At 46.4% G+C, this 21,645-nt stretch overlaps 1 protein-coding gene across 4 annotated transcripts in view; it reads right to left on the reverse strand.

Moving 5' to 3' along the window:
* Nucleotides 1-1,371: 1,371 nt before the first annotated feature.
* The window catches only part of mgaa (MAX dimerization protein MGA a), a 28,702-nt gene continuing 8,428 nt past the window's right edge, over nucleotides 1,372-21,645 (reverse strand). For 2 of the 4 annotated variants that reach the window (XM_086150478.1, XM_086150470.1), the window contains exons 3-27: nucleotides 19,594-21,325; nucleotides 18,875-18,986; nucleotides 15,714-15,824; nucleotides 15,514-15,642; nucleotides 14,570-14,692; nucleotides 13,731-14,482; nucleotides 12,084-12,357; nucleotides 11,115-11,218; nucleotides 10,937-11,014; nucleotides 10,426-10,519; nucleotides 9,726-10,006; nucleotides 9,227-9,604; nucleotides 8,804-9,128; nucleotides 8,590-8,712; nucleotides 7,164-7,388; nucleotides 6,373-7,010; nucleotides 6,160-6,279; nucleotides 5,880-5,991; nucleotides 5,141-5,279; nucleotides 4,892-5,000; nucleotides 4,438-4,549; nucleotides 3,755-4,168; nucleotides 3,553-3,687; nucleotides 3,290-3,415; nucleotides 1,372-2,767 (exon numbers count right to left, since the gene is read on the reverse strand). In XM_086150478.1, the coding sequence (XP_086006604.1) occupies nucleotides 2,187-2,767; nucleotides 3,290-3,415; nucleotides 3,553-3,687; nucleotides 3,755-4,168; nucleotides 4,438-4,549; nucleotides 4,892-5,000; nucleotides 5,141-5,279; nucleotides 5,880-5,991; nucleotides 6,160-6,279; nucleotides 6,373-7,010; nucleotides 7,164-7,388; nucleotides 8,590-8,712; nucleotides 8,804-9,128; nucleotides 9,227-9,604; nucleotides 9,726-10,006; nucleotides 10,426-10,519; nucleotides 10,937-11,014; nucleotides 11,115-11,218; nucleotides 12,084-12,357; nucleotides 13,731-14,482; nucleotides 14,570-14,692; nucleotides 15,514-15,642; nucleotides 15,714-15,824; nucleotides 18,875-18,986; nucleotides 19,594-21,325 (7,327 nt within the window). In that variant the 3' untranslated portion in view covers nucleotides 1,372-2,186. Of the gene's footprint in view, nucleotides 2,895-3,289; nucleotides 3,416-3,552; nucleotides 3,688-3,754; nucleotides 4,169-4,437; nucleotides 4,550-4,891; nucleotides 5,001-5,140; nucleotides 5,280-5,879; nucleotides 5,992-6,159; nucleotides 6,280-6,372; nucleotides 7,011-7,163; nucleotides 7,389-8,589; nucleotides 8,713-8,803; nucleotides 9,129-9,226; nucleotides 9,605-9,725; nucleotides 10,007-10,425; nucleotides 10,520-10,936; nucleotides 11,015-11,114; nucleotides 11,219-12,083; nucleotides 12,358-13,730; nucleotides 14,483-14,569; nucleotides 14,693-15,513; nucleotides 15,643-15,713; nucleotides 15,825-18,874; nucleotides 18,987-19,593; nucleotides 21,326-21,645 lie in introns of all 4 variants that reach the window. The other 2 variants (XM_086150487.1, XM_086150496.1) reach the window with 2 other exon arrangements.

Consider the following 21,645-nt stretch of genomic DNA (forward strand, 5'->3'; position numbering starts at 1 on the left):
TCATACTGTATGTTGCTGGTGTTTCTGAGAAACTCCGAAGGGTGGTCAACAAACACCATATACTGGTACATTTCAAACCTCAAAACACTCTGAGGCAAAAAACTGGTGCACCCAAAAGACAAAACATCCAGGCACAAGATAGAGAATGTGGCATATGCTGTCACTTGCACCGAGGATTGTGATGATGTCTACATCTGAGAGACCAAACAACCTCCGCCCAAATGGATGGCCCAACACAGGTGAGCCACCACTTCAGGACAGGACTCCGCGGTCCGCCTGACGGACAAGAGCTATTCGTTTGAGGACGGCAATGTCCGTATTCTGGCCAGAGAAGGCAGATGGTTTGAGAGAGGAGTCAAAAATCCATCTTTGTCAAAACCGAAAAAACATTTCTGAACAAAGGAGGGGGCCTCTGACAACACCTTTCACATGCATATAACGCCGTACTGGGATCAATACCAAGACGGATTTGCACACATGGACCAGGCCCATCTGCACCCTCCAAACAACTAGGAAAAGACCCACCACGGGAACCAACGCACACATGAGCATCAGTTCATGTGATCCAACAGGTTTCACCCTTTTGTTTAGCTTTACCTTTTCAAATTCCATCCTAGGTATTCCCACTAAGTTGGTCTTTTGTTCCAATGAACGATACCTCATTAGCATAACAACACCCCTTACAACTATTTTCTGCAGATCAACTCTTCCACTTACACAACAAGCCGCCACAATCTAGACCGGCCCAAAATCTTGTCAGTTATATTCGGAAACTCCCCATAGGTCATTAGAACTGACGAAGGCTCTCGGATGACGGGTTTAATACCTTCAAGTGAAGAAATTCAAGTCCAGTTGCCAAGACGAGACAATTTCTTCAAGAATTCACCATGACCTGGATGACTGAGAACCTCCACAGACTTCTGTATAAGAGAGACTCACTACAACCTCAGCGGTGGATGAGGTGGTCCAGGAGATCTGGACCCTGGCCTTGGACTGAGAGGACGAGAAGGGCCCACTGCGGTTCCCGTGGGTTGCCACCACTACCTCGCCTGAAGGCCGTCCGCAACACTTATACAGCGTCTAATGACATTGCAGTTCTAGAGCACTTTATACTGGACCACAAACACACGCTCGTACATTGATGGAGGCAGAGATGCCATACAAGGCAACAATCAGACCAAAAGGAACAACTTGGGTTTCAGTGTCTTGTTTAAGGACACTTCAGCACACAGACAGTAAGAGACGGATATTGAATCAGCAACCTTCCCATTGGAGGGAAGCTCGGTATCTTTAAAAAAAACGTTACATTTTTTTTCCTGTTTTTCAAAGAAACCATGTCACGTTTTGAAAAAGAGGCAACAGGCTCAACACTCTTATTCAAACTTTAATTAAATTATGTTGAAGAGACCAAACATATTTACAGAATTTTTTAAAGTATAAAAATACAAATTTAAGGGGAAAAAAAAGGCCTTGAGTCGGCAACAAACAGGAAGCAGCTTCTTTTGAGACTCAAGCAGGAAATGAGTGAAGAGTCATCAAGTTTTTAGTGTTTTAATAAGACTTTGCTATGAGACACACGAGGCATTCGCTCGCTCGCTCTCTCTCTCTCGCTCTCTATTTTATTTACTCTGCTCTCTGGCAGAAACACTTTGGAGTCACACAATAATGCTAAGCTAACTGTCAGCGATTTGAGGTATTGAGGGGTTTCCTTTGAAAACATCATCAGATCAAGAGCTCAAGAGCCAAGCTATAACTTGCATTTACAGCTGCCCCTTCAGCCAACTTAGTTAAGCTCAGTTTAGCTAGCAGCAGGAAACGTTCATGTGGACTCCGGATAGCCGACGATGTCCCACCGCAGCAAGTGCCTGCAGGTTGCAAAGTCTCAAGAGGCCATGTTTGTCACCTGGACGGCGTCAGGAACTCTTAGTGTTTTTGTTTACAAACTTCTAGCCCAAATAAATGCAAAGGAAATCTTGATGTGAGAAACTGGAGATCCAAGGAGAAACAACACGATCAGGTCCTTCCCCAGGAATCATGTGCTGTGAAAGCTGTCTGAGAACAAATATGTTTGTCAGGCATTCCGTACACACTGCCAAGATAGGGGAGTGTTTTATTTCCAGTCTCTGGATAGTCACCAAGGCAACAGCTGCTGATTGGCAGTAAAAGTTTCCATTTCTGTGAGATCATCAGCTGGGCGGTGCTCCTCTGAGGCCCAGAGGAACCAGCCTGGGCATTGGTCTCCACCCCATTCCACCTTCCGTATGCTGCCCGGCACTTACGACGGGTGGTACATACGTCGTGGCTGGGTCTGGCACATTGGCCCCGCCCACCTTCATTTGCAGCAGAGGGGGAGGAGCGAGGACGCCTCCTTTAGGCTGATCAGCATGGCCATTCAGCCCCTGCTCCTCTGACTCCATGGTGACCGTTTCCTCAAACTCTAAGTCCGGCTGCAGGAGACCCAGGTTGTGGCCAGGGCCCAGCGGCTCCACCCCCTCCTTCCCTGGATGCGCCAGCACCTGGGCAGCAAAATGCTGGTTGAGGAAGACAAGCTCATTTAGGACTGCATTTAGATTCTCCTCCTTCCTTGGCTGCAAAGGCTCGCCCCCCACGGGCCTGGCCTCCGTGACATCAGTGCGATGTGCCGAGGCAGACGAGCACGCCTCAGCGGTGACTTGAGCCACAGCGTCAGCGCAGTCCAAGGGTGGCGCCGGCTGCGGCTGAGTGGTCAGAGGCTGGACCAGCTGCAGCAGGCTGTTGACGCTGGAGGCTGCGAACAACAGAGATGTTGTTAAAGCCGCTTTCAGGTCCGACCTGCCTTGTGCCGACCTGCTCATCGGTACTAGGGTGCAGGAAGGAGGGACTTAGATTCAGAGCCTCGTGAAGGCTGCTCATCTCTGAGTAAAAACACAAAAAGAACAGATTTTAGCGACGAGAAACAATTTGAGGGGAAAGGGGGTCGTTTTGAATGGGACTTCACTGTCATGTCAGGTCCAAGCCAGCGCTTCGTGGCCAACCTGGTTCAATGTCCTAAACCCCTCCTTCCTTGCGTCACCAAAACACTGATATTGATTTCTATGTTCTGTCGTCTAAGAGGCACCAAACCGTGAAGCAGAACCAATCATTTTAAAACAAAGTCAAACATTGTGGTTAAATGCTGAGTGGTTTTCTTGCTGAAAGTCTTCTATCCGCCTGGGAGGCAGGTCAGAGGTTAGGTTAGGTTTCCCGAAGGTAGCAACGCCAACTTTAGCCAAAGTAACTGGATACACAACAGTCTACGCTTTCTGGTTACCTGAGAAGTGAGTGAAGGAGTTGGAGCTACTGTGGACCATACTGGGTGGTGGCGGTGGGGGCACAGCACTCAGCTGCACCTGCTGAGTGGTCAGATTGGGAAAGTTGAGAGTGACTGAAGCCATGCCTACAAAGCAGACAGGAAAAGGACACATTTCACTTCAAATTAAGAGCACGATGAAGTGAGTAGTTTAACGAAACAGCTGTGTGTCAAAATGAAATAGTTCTTGGGATTTCAAAGAAGCACCTGGTGAGAATAGATACCTGGTGAGGGGGTCTGAAGCAGGGTCTGCCCTGTCACCAGTGGGCCTACAGTCAGAACTGGTTGCCCCGGCAACGCTGCGCCTCCCAATGACAGAACCTCAGCAGGAACCATTGCGTGAAAGGTAGGTGGGTTACCTGAGGAGCACACGGAAACGTCAGTAGGCAACTTCGAGCCACAAGATTTCTAATCTTGCAGCCTCACCATCCACAGGCTGGGGGAGTAGCAGGGGGAGTTGAGTCTTCCCGCGAGACAGGATGTTGGGGATGGTCCTTGGTCGATCTCTTGAGACGGTGGGACCGTGGGAGACGGGTAGGGGGGCCAAGAGGGGGGTCATCTGCACCAGCCTCTGGTTAGAGGTCACCGGTTGGATGGTCGGGCTGATCGGCAGGCAAGCCGGGCCGGGAGGGAGAGGGACTTGTTGAATGTGAGGAACAGAGAACATGTCGACGCCATCAACGACTGGGTCTTCTGCTGGTTGCGGAACAGAGGCTCTGCCCCCTTCTTCCAAATCAGCTGCTAGTAGCTGACTTGTAGCTCGAAGCTTCTGCTTCTTCACCCGGCTCTCTTTGGATGACAGGTTCTGCAGCTTCCTCAGGATCTGCAGCTTGCTCTTTCCTGCAGAGAACGTCACAAACCAAATCCTCAAGATAGCATCACAGCTCAACCACCAAGTCCATGTCCACCTCCTCACATCGCACAGCAGGACCGACCAATCAGACCAAAGTAGTTTGAAACTTCTGTCTGAAGAGGAAGCCTCTTTTCAAGAGGAATTTCCTATTTTTAATCCAGGTATCAGGATCAACCGGCAGTTGGAACCTGTTTTTCTTTAGGAACAGGATTTTGCTCCTGCAATTAAAGGAGGACAGAGGATGAGGGTTTGTCACCTGACTTCTTGGAAATCTCCTTGATGTGGGCATCTCTCTGCTGCTGCAGGTCGACCTTCAGGCTCTTCAGTTTGTCCTTCTCACTCTGCAGAGTCTGGATCTCCAGGCTTGCCTGACACACACAAGCAGCTGAGTCATGGAGGTCCAGAACCCACTGCCTCAATCTGATCCAATCCCGTTGTCTCAAACCCACAAACTTCATGTCCCTCCATCCATAAAAAAAAGCCTCTTTGGTCTTCCTCTAGACCTCCTAACTGGCAGTACCAACCTCAGCATCATTCTAATATATTAACTATCCCCCCTCTGTTCATGTCCAAACCATGTCAGTCTGGCCTCTGTCTCTCAAAACACAATGGCGAATTAAACAGAAGACAACACTGGAGTGACCACGCTGTTTGATAACTGTGTTCTCCAGGAAGTTCCAGGGCCTTTCATCAGAAAGTGGTGTACTTACTTTCTCCAGAAGCTGGCTTTGTGTGGAGTCTCCGAGGTTCAGCGCTGACTGGAGAGATCCAAAGGCGTCCAATGTTGCCAACTCCTCGTACCCCGCGGTCAAACAGGTTCTGTCCAAAGAAAGGAGGCAGTTTGATCATCTCAAGCTTCAGATGATATTCATATTCATTTCAGATATTGTTACATTTAGCCTTTATCATCAACGTGAGGAAAAAAAAGTAACAATACAGGAGGTGATTGCAAGACTTACACTGACTGCCCAGCTGGAGGCCTCACAACTGGATCCTCCTCCAGTGCCTCTGTGGTAACATCAATGTTCTTGTCTGATGAACAGAGCATCATCTTCCAATCTGCTCCCAAATATCCACCAGTTAGGGAACAACCTCCATCTGCATCAACAGAAGAGCTGGTCGGTCCGACATCTCCATGGTAACACAGCTCATGTGTACATCTGATTTGACCGTTAATAATGCTCCCTGAAGGTTTTCCCTCAGAAAAATCTCCATGTCAGAACAGTTAAGAGCCACAGCCAGTGCCACCTCCTACTGGGGTACTTTGGTTTTATTCTACCCTCAGCAGTACCCTCAAGAGCACACCCAGCTGTTGCTCTGCAAGAAGCAGGCGCAAGAACCCGATGTGCACCTGCCAATGAGCATCCACTGCTGTTCCACGCCGACCCGCCCTGTTTCTCAGTCCTCAGAAAACCATGAGGATCCTGCTGCATTCGAACCACGTCAACCAAAAACACCACATTTTCAGGGAAAAAAAATGCGGTTGCCTTGATATAGTGGTGACCATGGCGACAATCAAAGTGACACCTCGGTAAAAGATGATCAACAGTTGGGTTTGTGATTTGTAAAAAACAGAAAAAAAAAGGAAAACTTGAACTGAAATCTGCAGCAGGTAAACAGGATTATTTTTCATCACGTGACCAAGACATGAAGGTACCGTCGTCATCATTGGCACCTCCAATCCCTCCTCATTTTTACCTGATTCGCACATGATATAATTCAGCATCTTGTCCCTCTTCTTTGTCAGCTGGACTTTCTTCTTCTTCAGGCGTGCTTCCATCATCCTAAGATCTTGGATCACCATGACGGCCTAATATGAAAACAAGGCCACTGTTGTTCAGGTGGACTCAATTGAAAAACAACGGTGAAGAAGAACGAGAAGAAAGATCTGAGAAAGAAAGGATGGTGAAGGAGAAGGAGGTAGGGAAGAAAGAAAGAAGTAGAAAGATGAACATGAAGGAACCATCGGAGGACTGACCTTCTGCAGTGTTGACACCTTGGACATCCTCTTGCCAACGTTGATCTCCGTCCTTAGACTGTTCAGCAACTGCATAATCTTTTCCCGACGATCTCGTTCCAGGACGGAGTGAAGGCGCCGCTGAGGAGGAAACACAGGGTAGCCATGTTTACGCTCCAACCGGAATGCTACCACAAACCTGAGGTCTCTTAAGAAACAAGAACTTGGTCTGACCCTGACACTCAGCTTCTCGCAGTTCAGCTCGTCTCCGAGGTCGGAGGAGTTGTCTGTGTCGCTACTCCCTGAATCCACAAGGTCCACCACTTCCAGTACCTTCTTCTCCTTGCCCTCTTGGTCAGTGGTGACAACCATCTTGTCATCAACACAGATAATGTCCAAGTCAACTGGGTCCATCGCCAATTCTGGTTCAGGGTTGGCTCCCTCCCCTGCAGGAGGAAGCCGTGAGATGACCTCTGACTCTGGCTGTGTTTGGGCAGTGTCTGTGACGGACAGTGATTTGCAATGACCGTTGCCTGCAGAAACCACAACGGTTTTGACACCGAGTTCCGCCCCCTGGTCCGCAGTGGGCTGAAGGGAGATGACGTTGACGGGGGCGGGCTGCAGCAGGCTGATGCCGTCCGGTCCAGGTACCACTGCGGCAGTCGGCTGTGACGCAGACTTGGAGCAGGTAACTGTTTTGTGGTTCTTGGGGGTAAGGATCTTCAAAGTGCCCAATTTCTTCTTCTCCGTGAGACCAGATCCCGGGTGAAGCTGGGCCGGGAGGGGGGGGGGCATGGAATGGAGGTCAGACTGACCGGGGGTCCCTGTAGCCCAAGGTGAAACAGCAGGGGGCATTGAGGAAGGTGAGGGAGCTGGAACGACAGACAAAACCAAAAGTGATCGTAAAACCCCAAAACTTAAGGACTGGACTTTTGGACCCCAAAGGTGTGTCTGAAATCCCTCCGATTGATCAAAATGGTACGAGGGGCCTCGGGAGGAGTGTATTGGGGGGGAAGTTCACTCACCACTCTGGACAAGCCCTGGTGGTCTCAGCTGGCTGACAGGAACCAGCTGAACCAGCTTCCCATCTGGTCTGCGGTAGAAGCGAATGCCAGACTCCACATTGACCGGCCGCAGAATCATCCTCTGAGTGGACGGTGGAGATGGCAGCTGAGGGCCGGGGCTTCGCAGACCATGAGGTGAGACCTGAAGTACCTTGAACACTTGAGAGCTTTTCTGGGCCGTGGAACCTGGAAAGACACAAAGAGTTTGAGACACCAGAGGACAGTCCGAGGAATCCAGTCAAATATGGTTCTCCGACAGACTGTTTTCAGGAACAAAATAACAAAAAAAAGTTATATTTAATATTAATAGTGTTAGAATATTAATTTTAAATATTTTTTGTTTTGGTTAATCTTTTAAAAGTACTTCTATATTTGAAGGTTATTATGATCTTGTGATAATATAATGTGTTGAATTTCTTGAACACAACGTTTCTTGTGTTGAACACCTGCTAGCGCTATCTATCAAAATCTATCAAGTTTTTACAGCGCTAAAATGCAGACACTGTGTGCTGAGGTGCAGGAGCATAATTGACATTAACCAGGTAAAAAAAAAAACATTTTGGATGTCTATTGCTTTGCAAATACAAATTTTGTTGACAGCTGACTGCACGCTTTCAGTACATGAAATTAAAGGATCTCTGAACAGAGATATAAACCTTATTTTTAGTTTGCTGCAAGCGGGACATTCTGGTTTTTATTTCCTAAATATAAGGGCTTTAATAGCCGTTGAGTATTTTATTTGAAAGTATCCTTCAACCTTTGTTTTGGAGTTCAAAATGTTTTTGCTGTCTGGAGAAATGGAATTTATTTTTCTCTGTCACAATTTATTCATATCATAAATGCAATACACATTAGTTTTTTGTTTTTTTTTATACATGGCATTTAGGGAAAACATGACACTTGTAGTGTTATCTTCATTTTAGATGTGAAAAGGGGTTTGTGGCTCCCAGTGTTTTCTTTTCTGCGGGAAACGGAACCATGTGGCCCTTTGAGTGTTTAAGGTTGCTGGACCCTTAATATTAATAATTAATGATTAATAATTTATTAACCCCTCGTGGGGAAATTCATTCTCTGCAATTAACCCATCATGGGTGAAATATGAGCTGCCGTCCATTAGCGCCAGCGGAGCAGTTAGGGGTTCAGAGTCTTGCTCAACAACACTTTGACATACTAGGAGGAGCCAGGAATTGAACCACTAATGCTCGATTCGAAAGACGATCGCTCTGCTTCCAGCGCCAAGCCACCCTCAGAGCATATCAAAAACAACACAAGGATCTGAAATCTTACAGAACTACAGAATAAACTGAACTTACAGGACTCAATGATCAGGCTTCAACCAAAGACTAACAGCAAAGTAAAAATCATAACTGCGGACAGCAGAGCTCACTTGGGGAGGACAGGGGGCTTCTGGGAGGTGCCGATGAAAAAGAGGACTCAGTTGCTGATGTGCTGAGCTTTGGCTCTCCCCACTCAGACTGGCTGGAGTCGTATGATTGTTTGCTCTTCCCGGCTATAGGTGGAGATTACAAAACACAAACATGACGACGTTTTATTGCATGCACTAAACAACAGATGACTGAACTGAGAAAATGAATCTTGACCTGTAGCTGGCTCTGGAACCTGGATTAAAGGGAATGGCCTCGGAGGGGGGGGCGTCGAGATGTAGTTGATAGTCGGGGCAAAAGTGGTGGGGGGAACGTAGGTGATCGTGGGAGGGGATGTCGGGGTGGAGCCAGAGAACAGAGGCGGAGTCAAGGTGGTGGCTTGGATCCCCGGTGGGTTTTCCGACGGGGGCGTGGTGAAACTGAGAGGTTTGACGGTGGACCTGACACGACCAGTCAAGTAGGCGGCCAGGCGGTTGGCTGGGTGCAGTGCCCCCATTCCCCCCAACTGGATCTTGGCCAGAGGATAGAACTTCCCATTAACCTGGAGAAAAGCTCGAATTGTAATTGGGAACATTGCGGCTCTTCGTCAGATGTTCCATCATCACGACCAAGGGAGCCAAAACACAAGCGGCACCTCACCTGGATGAGGTGACCCGTGCCACCTGGCTGCTTCTTATTGGCTGAGAGGAAGCCGGCGGGGGAGAGTCCTGTCAGGAATGGCAGAGCCGTTCTGACCATTTTCTTTTTCTCCTCACTCCGTTCCTGCACTTTCACCTCTTGCTGGCAGTCCTCCAGCAGCTCCTCCTCTGTCACCTCTTGCTGCCAGTCCTCCATCATCTCCTCCTTTGTAACTTCCTCCTGCCAGTCCTCCATCACCTCCTCCTCTGTCACCTCCTGCTGCCAATACTCAGGAGGCCCTGCCTCCTCCTCTGTCATCTCTTCCTGCCAGTACTCCAGAGGGCCTTCCTCCTCCATCACTTCCTGCTGCCAGACCTCAGTGGGTCTCTGGTCACCCTCCTAACATACAGAATAACCATCACCTAAAGCAGCAACCATGACCTGCAGAACATCTGCAGGGATCTTCTCATGCTGTGAGAGTTAACCAGAGGTCCACATGGTACATGGTTTCCAGACTCACCTGCTGTTTCTGTGCCGCCGTGTGCTTGGGTCGGCTAATGTGGACAACTTGATGCCTGATGTCGCGTCCCCCGCTCGGGTTTTTCTCAACGGTTTGGCTCAGCGGGCTGACCAGATAGCTCCCACACCAAAAGGGCTTGTGCAGCTGGCCCAGAGCCATCACTTTGCAGAGCTTCTTCAACAGGCGAACACGGTCGGCTGGGCTTTTCCACTGACACTCGGTCATGATTACCAGACGCCATGTGGCCTGCTGCTGCTCCAGGACGGTCTGATCTTTGGGGCCTGGATGGGCGATGGGAGATGTTTGGCAGAATATCTCATTACACAACAGCTAACAAGCCAGTTCTGTCTATCTCCGCAAATACAAATACTGGTGTGTGTCTGTGTATCGATGGTGCATCATTAGAACAACAAAGTTTTCATGCAACTTTGGGTTACTCTTTTAGATGAACACTTTTAGATAATATTCTATACTTTTTTTTATACCACCAGATTTGAATTTATTTTATTCTTACTTTTTCATTTTCCATTATGGTGTTGCTACCAAATAATTTCTTAATCCTGGGATCAATAAAGTGCATCTCATCTCAATCTAAGCGTCCATTTCAACTTTGAAAAAATAAAATTCTATCTGAAGGAGACAGGTAGATAGAGACAGACACTGTCTGTCTGTGGCAAAGATGGATGGATAGATGACCCACCTGATGAAGGACTGGAGGGTTTCACCTTCTTTCCTTTGACTTGTCTTTTCTTGGAAAAGCTCTTCAGAGTAGCTGATGGCCCTTTATTCTCCTCCTGGGGGGAGAAATTGCTTCAGTCTGTCGAAATCCTTTGTTACCATCTTTCACCATCACACCCTTGCTAACAGATAGTTGGTTCACTGCACAATTTTATTTATGTTAGATCAACTGTGTCATTCATGTAATACTAAACTGGCTGTATGACAGCTGAAGTTTGGAGAGACTCCGTGTCTGGAACACTGCAAAGGGCGGATGGTCCGTAAGCTTGTGTTCAAGGTTAAATCTCTTCATACTGGTGTGACACCAAGCTTTCAGTTAAGCGGATCACATTTGTATCAGTATCCATGTTGGCTAAATTGATGTGATATAGCATCGTGTCCCAAGTGGGGAAAGAGGAGAACATTGTGAGAACTGTAATGATCTGCTGATCGAGAATGCCTTTCCGATTCCAGCAGCCAATCAGGAACTTCACCTGGGGCTTTGCTTTCTTCCTCCTCTTCCGTGGGAAGCTGTGGGTACGAGCGCAGCTGCTGTTGCCTTCTGTCTCCCCCTAGAGAAGACAACGCAACTAAAGGAAAAAATACTGGACACGCCAATGCAAAGGCTGGCATGTTAGAGGGACGTAACCAGTGTGACCTCTGACTTCTTACTATGGGGATGTGGATTGGTTCTGGATCTGCGTCTTCGCCGCTTCTCCTCCACAGCGTCCGGACCTTTTCTGCAGGCTGGGAAACACTGTCGGCCTCCTTTAGGACTACGAGTCAGAGAGGAAGTGCTTCCTTCAGCATGGATTGCATTTCTTCGAAGTTCCATTGGTGTTTATTTTATTTTCTTAAGTTTATGTCATATCTTTTATAAATTAAGTTATCTGCCATATTTATCCATCCAGCAATCCATTATCTACCACTTATCCTACTTGGGGTCACGGTGGACGCTGGAGCCTATCTCAGCTGTCATTGGGTGAGAGGTGGGGTTCGCTCTGGACTGGTCACTAATCAATCACAGGGCCACATATAGAGACAAATAAACATTCATCTCTCATTCATATATCAGGGCAATTTAGGGTCTCCAATGAAACTATTGCATTTTTTTGGATTGTAAGGGGAAACCCATGTAGACACGAGGAGGACAAGCAAACTCCACGTAGAGAGGGCTCCAGAAAGGGACCCTCTTGCAGTGAAGCAGAAGTACAGACTACTGCGCCACCGTATTTCACTTCTAAAATGCAAAACTTTCAAATTTTCCATTAATCTTCCATGCAGGTATGTTATCACCAAGCCCTGTGGGATATTAGCATGTTTGTTAGCAATGTTACATCATGGTTACTAAAACTGCGCTTGCAATTATTGATGATAGCAACTCAACATAGAAAAAGAAAGTTGATGACAGGAGTGATCAGGCAGTTTTCAGGTAACTTTAAAAGTTCATCATTTCTGGGGTGTTCAAAAAACACCTGAGTAACAATTGCAGCTTTTTATGTGTTTTTTTGTTTTTCATGTAAAGCGTTAATGTTACATTTATAAGTTTCTGTTAAATGCCCATGTTTCATGCTAGCATCCAATACCGACAGATATTTTTCAATCCTTGTGCTAACATGTAAGCAAGCTCTGCGTTCTTACTATATGCCATTTTCATCCTCTTCTTCCTCTTTCTCCGCCCGGCGCTGTGGTGGGAGGGGCTGGAGTCGGAGCCCTCCAGGTTCTTCAGCAGCACCACCTTCTGTTTGAGGCAGCTACAGCCGAACATGCAGCGCTCGCGACCGCAGTGGGTGCTGCGTGTGCTGTGGGTCAGGCTGGAGCAGATGCAACCCAGCCGGCAGAAGCTGTTCAGGCAAGGGGGTGGTGAGCGGCAGGGCAGCTGAATGGGGGCGGTCGGGTTGTCAGTGACAAAGCCCTGCGGGGACCAAGGAGGCGGGGGTGACATCACATGAAAAGCTATCGCTCTGGATTGGACAAAGTGAAACACACAGATATCTCACCTTCTGAAAAGGTCAACACCTAGTACCGTTGATGTAATGATTATAATTTATCCTTTATTAATCCCCGTGGGGAAATTCGTTCTCTGCAATTAACCCATCATGGATGAACCATGAGCAGTAGTCATAACGCCCACCAGTGCCAGAGGAGCAGTTAGCGGTTCAGTGTCCTGCTCAACAACTCTTCGATACATTGGTCATTCAAGGAGGATGGAGGTGGCTAGTCTGGTGTCATGGTATGAGGACAAAAACCTCACTCTCAATATGGACAAGAGGAAGGAGATTATAGTGGACATGAGACCTCATCGGCCACTGTTCATCCAGGACCTCAGAGTAGAGAGGGTGAGCAGTTTTAAATACCAGGGCATCCAGATCATCGAGGACCTCAACTGGTCACTCAAAACTTAGCCGACGGTTAAGAATGTTCAAGAGCGGCTGTACTTTCTGAGGGGGCTGAGGAAATATGGGAAATCGCATAAGATCCTCAGCGACTTCTATACCTGTTTTGTTGAGAGCATCTTAACCAGCTGGATCACCGTACGGTACACTGCACCACTGCCTTGGCTCATAAAATGCTTGCAACGAGTGGTGAAGACTGCAGATAAGATAACCAGAACCCCACTGCCACTCTGCAGAGCATCTAGTACTGCAGAGTACACAGTAAAGCGGCCTCCATCAGCAGGACCGCACCCACCCGTAGCACAGACTGTTCACACTGGAGGTACTGGAGTGTGAAATGCAGGACGCCTCGACAGAAGAACTTGTTCTACCCAACTGCCATTCGACCCCTGGACAACTGACAGGAGTCAACCATGATCTAACTGAGGATAATGAGATGCACCTTATTGTTCCCTTCTTTGCACTTTACATTCAGTACAGCCAGTGCTATACTCAACTGTTCACCAACTGTCTGCCGACAACCTGCACTTTGTGAGTTTGCACTCCAGCTGCACTTAAACATTTAAGATGTCAACCTTCACATGCTAAGATTGCACCTCCCATGAACACCACTATTTTCATTGAACTTTTTCTTTCAACATGCACATCTTATCATTACGGCTTATATTTCACTGCTTTGTTTATATTTCTTTACACTGTTTACAGCTTGTCGCAATACTTTGCTTATTATTATTTTTTGCTACTGAGCATTACTGTGAATAGTAAAAAAAAGGAATTTCATTGTGCAGGGAAACAAGTTTCCAGACTGTACGTGTGACATGTACAGTCTGTATCTGTATGATTCAATCTTGAATCTTAAAAACGACCAAGAACTGAATTTGTTGCGTCCTACCGTCAAGGTGAACAGTGATGTCAGAGCGATGGTAGCCCGCTCCTCAGTGATCCTGGTTCGGTGTTGCCCCTCCCACATCACACCATCCTCAAGGTCCCTCTGCTTGAGCAGGGCCCTGGTCATCACCGCCCGTCGGCCTGAAGCCTCTGGGTCCACTTCAGAGTCCGACTCTAATGGTGCCATTTCGGCACCGGGAAGGGCAGGCTTAAGGGTCTGGGATAGTAACTTGCGTTTATATCTTTTCCGGCTTAGTGGAAGAGATGGGGACACCGATGAATCCGTGTTCTGGCCAGCCAGCGGCAGAAGAGCATTCAAGAGTTTCTTCTTTGGTCTTGGAGTGTTGGAGAGGGAGTCTACCGCTGCAGTCTGGACTGCAGGGCGGGAAGCCGCTGGAACCGGACCAGCCGTGGGGTCTGCTTTGTGTTTGTTCAGCCTGTGAATTTTCAGCCTCCTGTCTACTTTCCTGAGGGGCTTGGGCTCTCTGAAGGGGATTCTCGGTCTCTTGGAAGGAGGGATGAAAGTGGAGATGAGGTCAGAGGTTGGGGGGCAGGTAGTCGGCTTCTTTAGCACGTTGTCCAACGTCCGGACATAACTACTGCTCTGAGCCGGGAGCTCATACACCGGAGGTTCCGCTGGCGGCTGCGAGAAGTTGGAGGCGCGCTGGTCCATCAGCTTTCCCTCGTTCTCCAGATATTCATCCAGCATATCGCTGCAGAAGGCAGACAGGTTCTTCTTCTGGTCAGTGTTGGACCCTGCTGGGGAAGCACCACGATTACTGGTCAGAACCCGATTTCACTATTGATCAGTCCAGGAATTCTGATTGAGCAAATGTTTTTGACCTTCAGATTTGGAGGACGCTGTGCTGGACGAGGCCTCTGATGGCGTGAATTTTTCTCTCCAGCCTTTAATCTGCGTCACATCTGTGGTTTTTCCAGTTCTGGACACAAATGCGGCAGAAATACCTAAAAAGTGTCAGAGAAAAATCAGATACAAATAAACTACCCTGAACTCTTGAAGTCAAACTGATGCAGTTGCAGACAACAATGACGCAGTTACAACAATGTCTAGTTACAGGGCAGCGAGTCAGGATGGAGTGTTCAGATTCAGAAAACATCAACTGCAACATAGCTTTGGAAATTCATTTTTGTTGTGGCTCAGAGGAACAAAATAAACAACAGTAAAAATATTAGGACATCATATAGGTAGCAGAACTCAGATTGGACCCCAGGAGCTGAGGCTTTTGGAAGACGGAACAGCAAGATCAGCCCTGGCACCAGTCAAACCAGTTGCATGTCATCACTACCAAAAAAAAAGGCAATAATGTATAGTAATGATGATACAGAACAAATTAATAAAAAATACGAAATTCATCTTTATTATTATTGTTATGAAACATATTCCAACCACAAATATGTTCCTGTGACACCATCAGTATGTCTTAAACTGTCTTCCTCCATCAAACCTGTGAGCACTGAGGCTGAAGCACAGACACTTCAGTATGTAAAAAAAACCTTTAGAAACACCAGTCAGGAAGACCATCAGCCAAGGACCTTTTTATCTGATCCATTGATCGGAGTAGTGACTCAAGACTGGACTCTGAGCCCGAACCTTGAGGGTTCAGGCTCTGACCCTGACAGATTTAAAACACATTGCACAGGGGGATGGATGAAAAGACACTGAGCTTAGTCAACAAATTGTGGAAGAGGGGCTGTCTTTCTGGAAGCTGATGACCTCTTACTCCAATAAAAGTTGGACTAAAGAATCCAGGTCTCTGTCAACTTACCCGGAAGAGGAGGAAGCTCCTCAGTCAGTGGCTCCAGAGACGATCCCGGGGGGGGGATAGGCAGTCGGACCCCCAGGTACTGCAGGTCGATGGAAAGCGTGGGATCTAGCAGGTTCATCTTCAGTCCCACTGAACATAAACAAGTGGGGAAATGTTTAGACACTGCAGACCTCCAGATTGAAAGAAAGTGTGACACACACCTTCCTGCAGCACTGGATGGATGATCTGACGGTGCTTCATCTGCTTGACATCTCGCAGGAGAACCTTTTCAAAGGCAGCAATCATCTCCGCATGATTGTCCACCAACTCAACTGACCACAAGATGTGAAAAATAGACCCGTTAAATAGTTTCATCAAAGTACAGAGATGCTTCACACAGACAGTTTGGCGGAGATGCAGTGCACCCACAAACTATTTGCAGTGCTTCACTTTTTCCACATTTTGTTGTTACGCTAGGTTTGTTTGTTATGTTACAACCAAAGAGAAGTTTCATGAATGTTGTGAAAGAGGACATGAAGTTAGTTGGTGTGAGAGAGGAGGATACAGAGAATAGGGTTAGATGGAGGAGGTTCATTTGATTTGGTGACTCATGAAGGGAGCAGTTGAAGGGAAAAGAAGAAGACAACCTTTTTCCAAAATGGATGAAATTCATTTTTTCCCCTTCAAAATTCTACACGCTATACCCCATAATGCAGAGCAGGGCAGAGTTTGACTAAAGGAGGACTGTTAAGTAGTTATCAACTGAACTCAGAGGTTAACCAGCTTTTTTTTGTTTGCGATGATCACATTGCTGTATTTAAGGATTATAATTTGAATCAGCTTTATACTGATGCTGAACTGGTGATGACTTTGGAAGCTTTGCTGGCTGTGGTGCAAAAGCAACAAGGCTACTTTACCAAACTCTACACAGTCAAGGATGCCGCAACCAAGACGAGCTTTGTGATATCCCATAAAATTTCTAAAAAAATGAAGACATTCTCAGAGATCAAAGAGTACTTGATGGACTCTGCAGTGTTACAATGCCCTGAAATGAAAGAAGCATTCGAGGCAGCTTCAGCTGCAAAGTTAGGTGACATATTTCGACTTTTTCTCCTTGGCTTTGGACAAGAGGTGTGATGTCATTCAACCTGACTTTGAAATGCTTGTTAAAGCCAAACGGACAACATTTCTCTTAATGAATAAGAAAAAAAAAGCAAAAAAACAGCAAATGAGGTGGTCAGACTACAAATGTAGGAATGGCCTGCAAGTTGGTATCATGCCTCTGCATGAAACCAACTAGCAGTAAACTGGGACACTTGAAGGTCTTATTCTCAGTCAAAATTCAGTGATAATCAAACAATGAGATGTATCTTGCTTAATATGTTTTAGAGCTGAGTACCTCCTCTTTCTAACAATATATAAAACTTAAAATGTGATTTTTGGTTAATGTGACTGACAAATGAGTGAGCAACTCACAAATTGTAAAAACATTCACATTTTGTTTAACATTGCTCTGGAAAGTGTACAGAGGTCTTCTAGGTCATGGTTAATCCTTATCAAAAATATTTTTGTGGCAATGGGACTTGAATTCGAGGAAATTTGTTTGAATATATTATATTTTTGATATGCAATGTACCTTTGTTATTGCTTGCCCACAACATTTACTAGTTGCAGCTTGTCAAATCAATGCAATTTAATGCTTTTTATTGAAAACATTTTTGGTCCGGCTCTCCAAAAAAGTTTGTGTTTCACATGTGGCTTCATGGGAAAAATGATTGCCCACCCTTGCCATAATGAAAAGGTGAAAAATATGAGATTAGAAAAAAAAACAAAAACTAAACGATCTAAGATGTCACATATACTTTAAGTATTCACAGTCTTTGCTCCATTCTTTCTGAGGTCAAGAGCGCTCTGGAGCATTTTCACCCAGGTTGTCTCTGTACAATGCTGCATTCATCTTTTGTCTATCCTGACTAGTCTTGCAATTCCTGTCCTAAAAAACATACCCACAGCACGATGCTGGTGCCACTGTACTTCCCTGTCTGGATAGTTTTGGCTAGGCAATCAGCGGTGCCTGGTTTCCTCCGAACATAACACCTGGCATTCGTACTAAAGAGTTCAATCTTTGTCTTATCAGACCGGAGAGTCATTCAAGGGTCTTTCGGCAAACTCCAGTCGGGCTGCTATGTACCTTTTACTGAGAAGTGGCTTCCACCTGGCCCCTTACCCAGATTTGTGCCTTGAGACAAATCTGTAGAAATTGAAAATTCCTTTAACTTCATGCTTGGTTTATGCTCTGACATGCTATGTTATATAGACAGGTGTTGTGCCTCTCCAAATCATGTCCAATGGACAGACATTACCAAAGGTGGACTCGAATTAAGATCTAGAAACATCTTAAGGTTGATTGGCGAAAACAGGATGCACCTGAGCTCAATCTCGAGTTTCATGGCAAAGGCTGTTAATACTTATGTACATGTGATTTCTTGTTTTCTTTTTTTTCTTTTTTGAATAAATTGGTTATCTCAAAAAAATGTTTGCAAAATTGTCATTATGGGGTACTGTGTGTAGAATTTTGGGGGAAACTATGAATTAAATCCACTCTGGATTGAGGTTGATACGTAGCAAAATGTGGAAAATAGTAAAGTGCTGTGAAGGTTCCCCAAATGCATCGTATACAGCTACATGAGAGTGCATTTATCTTAGCATATCACAAACATAAGAAGAAGCAGGAAAATGCTTACTAGCTGAGCCAAAAAAACTAGGATGATCATTTAACATACCATCCTGAAAAGACAGTTGACATTGACATCTTAGGTGATAGAGCTAGCTTATCGAGCGGGATGGTAACTGAGTTAAGTGTAGATGATGATTTTGCGAGTCATATAAACAACTTCTATATAGGTAGCTTTTGACAAGTTTAAAAGCCTTGTTCAAGTTATCATACAACAAGAATAATAAAAGGAGTCTACTAGGAAAAAGTCTGGTGCTCCAGCTCGCTCTCAGTTTTCATCATGAAGACATTAGAATACCGTGCAAAGTTTTCAGTTCTCATTCAATTTGAATTTACCTTAAGCTTTAAGAATTTTGGATAGCTTAGAATGAGTTGATAATTCACGCGAGTTAACGATAAGCCATGGAAACAGGTTCATTTCTGGTCCTTGGTTTCATGGTTCTTGTTGCCAGTTCGCACGGCTGATTCAATGAGTTTGAGGTTCTGATTGTGTTTGAGGTCTTCTTAATACAAAAGAGTAAAGTCATTGGTTAGTAGGTTGTCTGGCGATTTTTTTAGTTGTCTTTTGAAGAAAACAGGTTTTTGGTGTTTTAATGCTTTCTGTGTAAGTTGTAAGGGGTAAAAACGCTAACAGCATGTGCAGTTTACCAGCTACAGTCTCCTCATTCAACAGCGGCAGCTGGACTTCAGGCGATGTCGGAGGTTGAGTGGTTGGTTCAGGCTCCTGGGAAGAATCCGGAATGTGAAGTTTGAGGGCTTCCTGAAATATAAACGTTATTTTTCCACTGTCTGTCTCCACAATGGTGCTGTTTTTATTGAAATCACTACATATTTTTTGGCTTACAATGAAGTCATCTAGATTTTTCAGGAGTGTGGAGTTGTTTCCGAATTTATAGATTGAGGCTATAATCAGACACTGATCATGTGACTTTTGACCAGAATTCCAAAACACACCACTCCATAAGAACACTTATTACTAGGTTATCAATAGACGCAGATGCAGTAGTTCTGGTTGATACTGAGGTATACTGGGTATGGGCTGGGGATGCTGTAAATGGAAAGACAACAGGAAACCTAAACATAAATGTCTACCTGGTTTTGTCCCGGTCTGATTACTGTTCCTCCATGTCTCTCCGGATGTCATCACCTCGTGAAGAACTAGCCAATCAATCTACTTATGGTGAATGAATAACAACCAGCTAAAAGGCAGGATGTAATCCAAGCCAGGGACTGAACCCGTGTTCTCTTTTTTCATTTTTTCTGGTTGCTTATCTCTGTGGTGTGTTTTGGACTTGAGCCACAAGGTCCCATTTCAGGTTCACTTCACTGGAAAAAACTATCCTTAACATGATGAAACACTGTTATACCTTTGATGTGAAGGAGATAAATAACTGCTCCTCCACTTCCTCGAGGTTGGGGTGCATGGTTGCATAGGTGGAGTTGTCCATATTCTGATCCACATCCATCTTAGTCTGCTTCTGCTGCCTGCACCTCTTCTTCCGTCGGCAGAGTTTAGGGGATGGGACCAACTGAACTTGCTGAGGTGGATCGTCTGCAATGGAATCAACGGTGGGAGGAGGGGGACAGGGAGGCCCCTCTGTGTTCGGAAACTCCACCCCCATGCCCATCCCGAGCTCCATGTCGGAGGAGAAAAAGTGCACAAGTTCTGATATTGAAGGAGTGGGGGAAAGTCCATCTCCATCCAGGGAGGAGAAGGTTGGAGAGAGCGTCAGCTGGAGGGCCAACGGAGACAGTCCTCCTGGAAAAGGCAGTGACTGCTCACCCTCTTGAAATGATGACCCAGGGTCTTGTAGGGGTGTGGATGAGGAGGGGGGAAGAGTTTGTGACGAAGGATCAGCAGGAGGCGACTCTAACCGAACAGTTCGAGAGGGGGGCTGAAAATTTGGGAAGGAAGCATCCATATATGAATCGGGAGGGGGTAACACTGTATGCCATTTGAACACAGAGTCTTTGCCGAGCTGCGACTCTTCAGGGGGGGTCACCTCATGTTCGGGAGCTGCGTCCAAATCTAAGGTTAAAGGCGAACCTTCAGGCGACAAAGGCTCAAAGCAAAAAGGTGAACATTCAGGGTCTGACAGCAGGCCGTCAGGCTTGAAGTCAGGGGACAGTGAGGGAGACGCAGCTGTGGGGGGGGTGTGGGGGCGATTCTGGACTGCTAACACTGTGTCACAGGGCAAAGACAGAATGGGGGAAGCAGGTGAGGTAGTTGTTGCTGTGGTTGATGTCCCGGGGGGACAAAGCAGCAGATCTGTGCCGGGTGACATTAATGCATCACCTGGCACTTCTTGCTGCAGAGGTGGGTTTTCTGATGGTAGAACCAAGACAGTTTGCTGGTCCTGTGCTTTCAGGTCCAGAGGGGCTGAAGTATCTGGGTCCAAATGACAGGAAGGCTGCTGACCTGTTCCCAGTGCTAATTCAGGACCATTCGAACCCATTCCATCTGGAGGAGGAATTTGACCGGCCTCCTTGTCTGGTTCCGTCGCTTCACCACACAGATCTTTTGGGGGTCCGGTCACCAGGCTGGTGTTGACAGAAGAGGCATCAGAACCAGGGGTTCCTTCCTTGGCATCCAGTGGGACTTCAGGGGTAGGAGACTCTGGTTTGCTCTGGGCCTTCTTGGATTTTGATGAATGCCGTTTCAGGAACAAGGCGAGGGCTGGCAGTGGAAGTGGCGGTGGGCGTTTATGCTTCTTCACGCCGATGTCCTGGACAACAGGCTCTTGGCGGGTTTGAATGGAATCCACACAAGACTCTTGGGATGCTGAGACTGTGGCCACTGGTGACTGACTGGCATCTCTGCAGTCCATCCGACTGGTCTGAGGACAGCCAAGTGGATTTAAACAACTCCCATCTTCATTAACCTTTGTCATCATGGAAGCAGCTTTTTCAGATGGCGAGGTTTCAGCAGAGGTCGGATTGAGGGCTTTTGAACAACTTCCTGTCACCACTGATGTGTTAAATCTTGTGCAATCGGTCTGGTAGGAAATGCCCAGCTGCTCCAGGTTACATCTCTGTAGTGAAACGTGAGCCTCTCGGATGAGTTCAGAAAACAACTTTTGTGCAGGACGAGAGTTACTCCTGAAGGAAATCACAGAGGTGTACCGTGTGTGAAACGGAAAGCAATCAAATGTTTATGAACGTTTTCAGAAACAGAACTAACACAACAATAGTCCCTTGAAATATCTTCCATGAGGAAAAGTGTGGAGTTGTGAAAGAACTTAAAAGGTAAAAGGTTGACACAAGCTGACTTGTGTAGCTGTTTGAAATATAATGTTTCTGAATCCACTAAGCCACTTATTTATTTGTAGTCACTGTAGTTTGTTTGACTCTTTTCTGAGGAAAGAACCAATTTTGTTTTACGTTTTTTTTTTCCCACCTCTTTGGTACGACCCTGGTTC

Source organism: Fistularia commersonii, chromosome 1 (assembly GCF_037954325.1).
Source record: "Fistularia commersonii isolate RoL2024-O1a breed Wild chromosome 1, RoL_Fcom_v1.0, whole genome shotgun sequence".
NCBI lineage: Eukaryota > Metazoa > Chordata > Actinopteri > Syngnathiformes > Fistulariidae > Fistularia > Fistularia commersonii.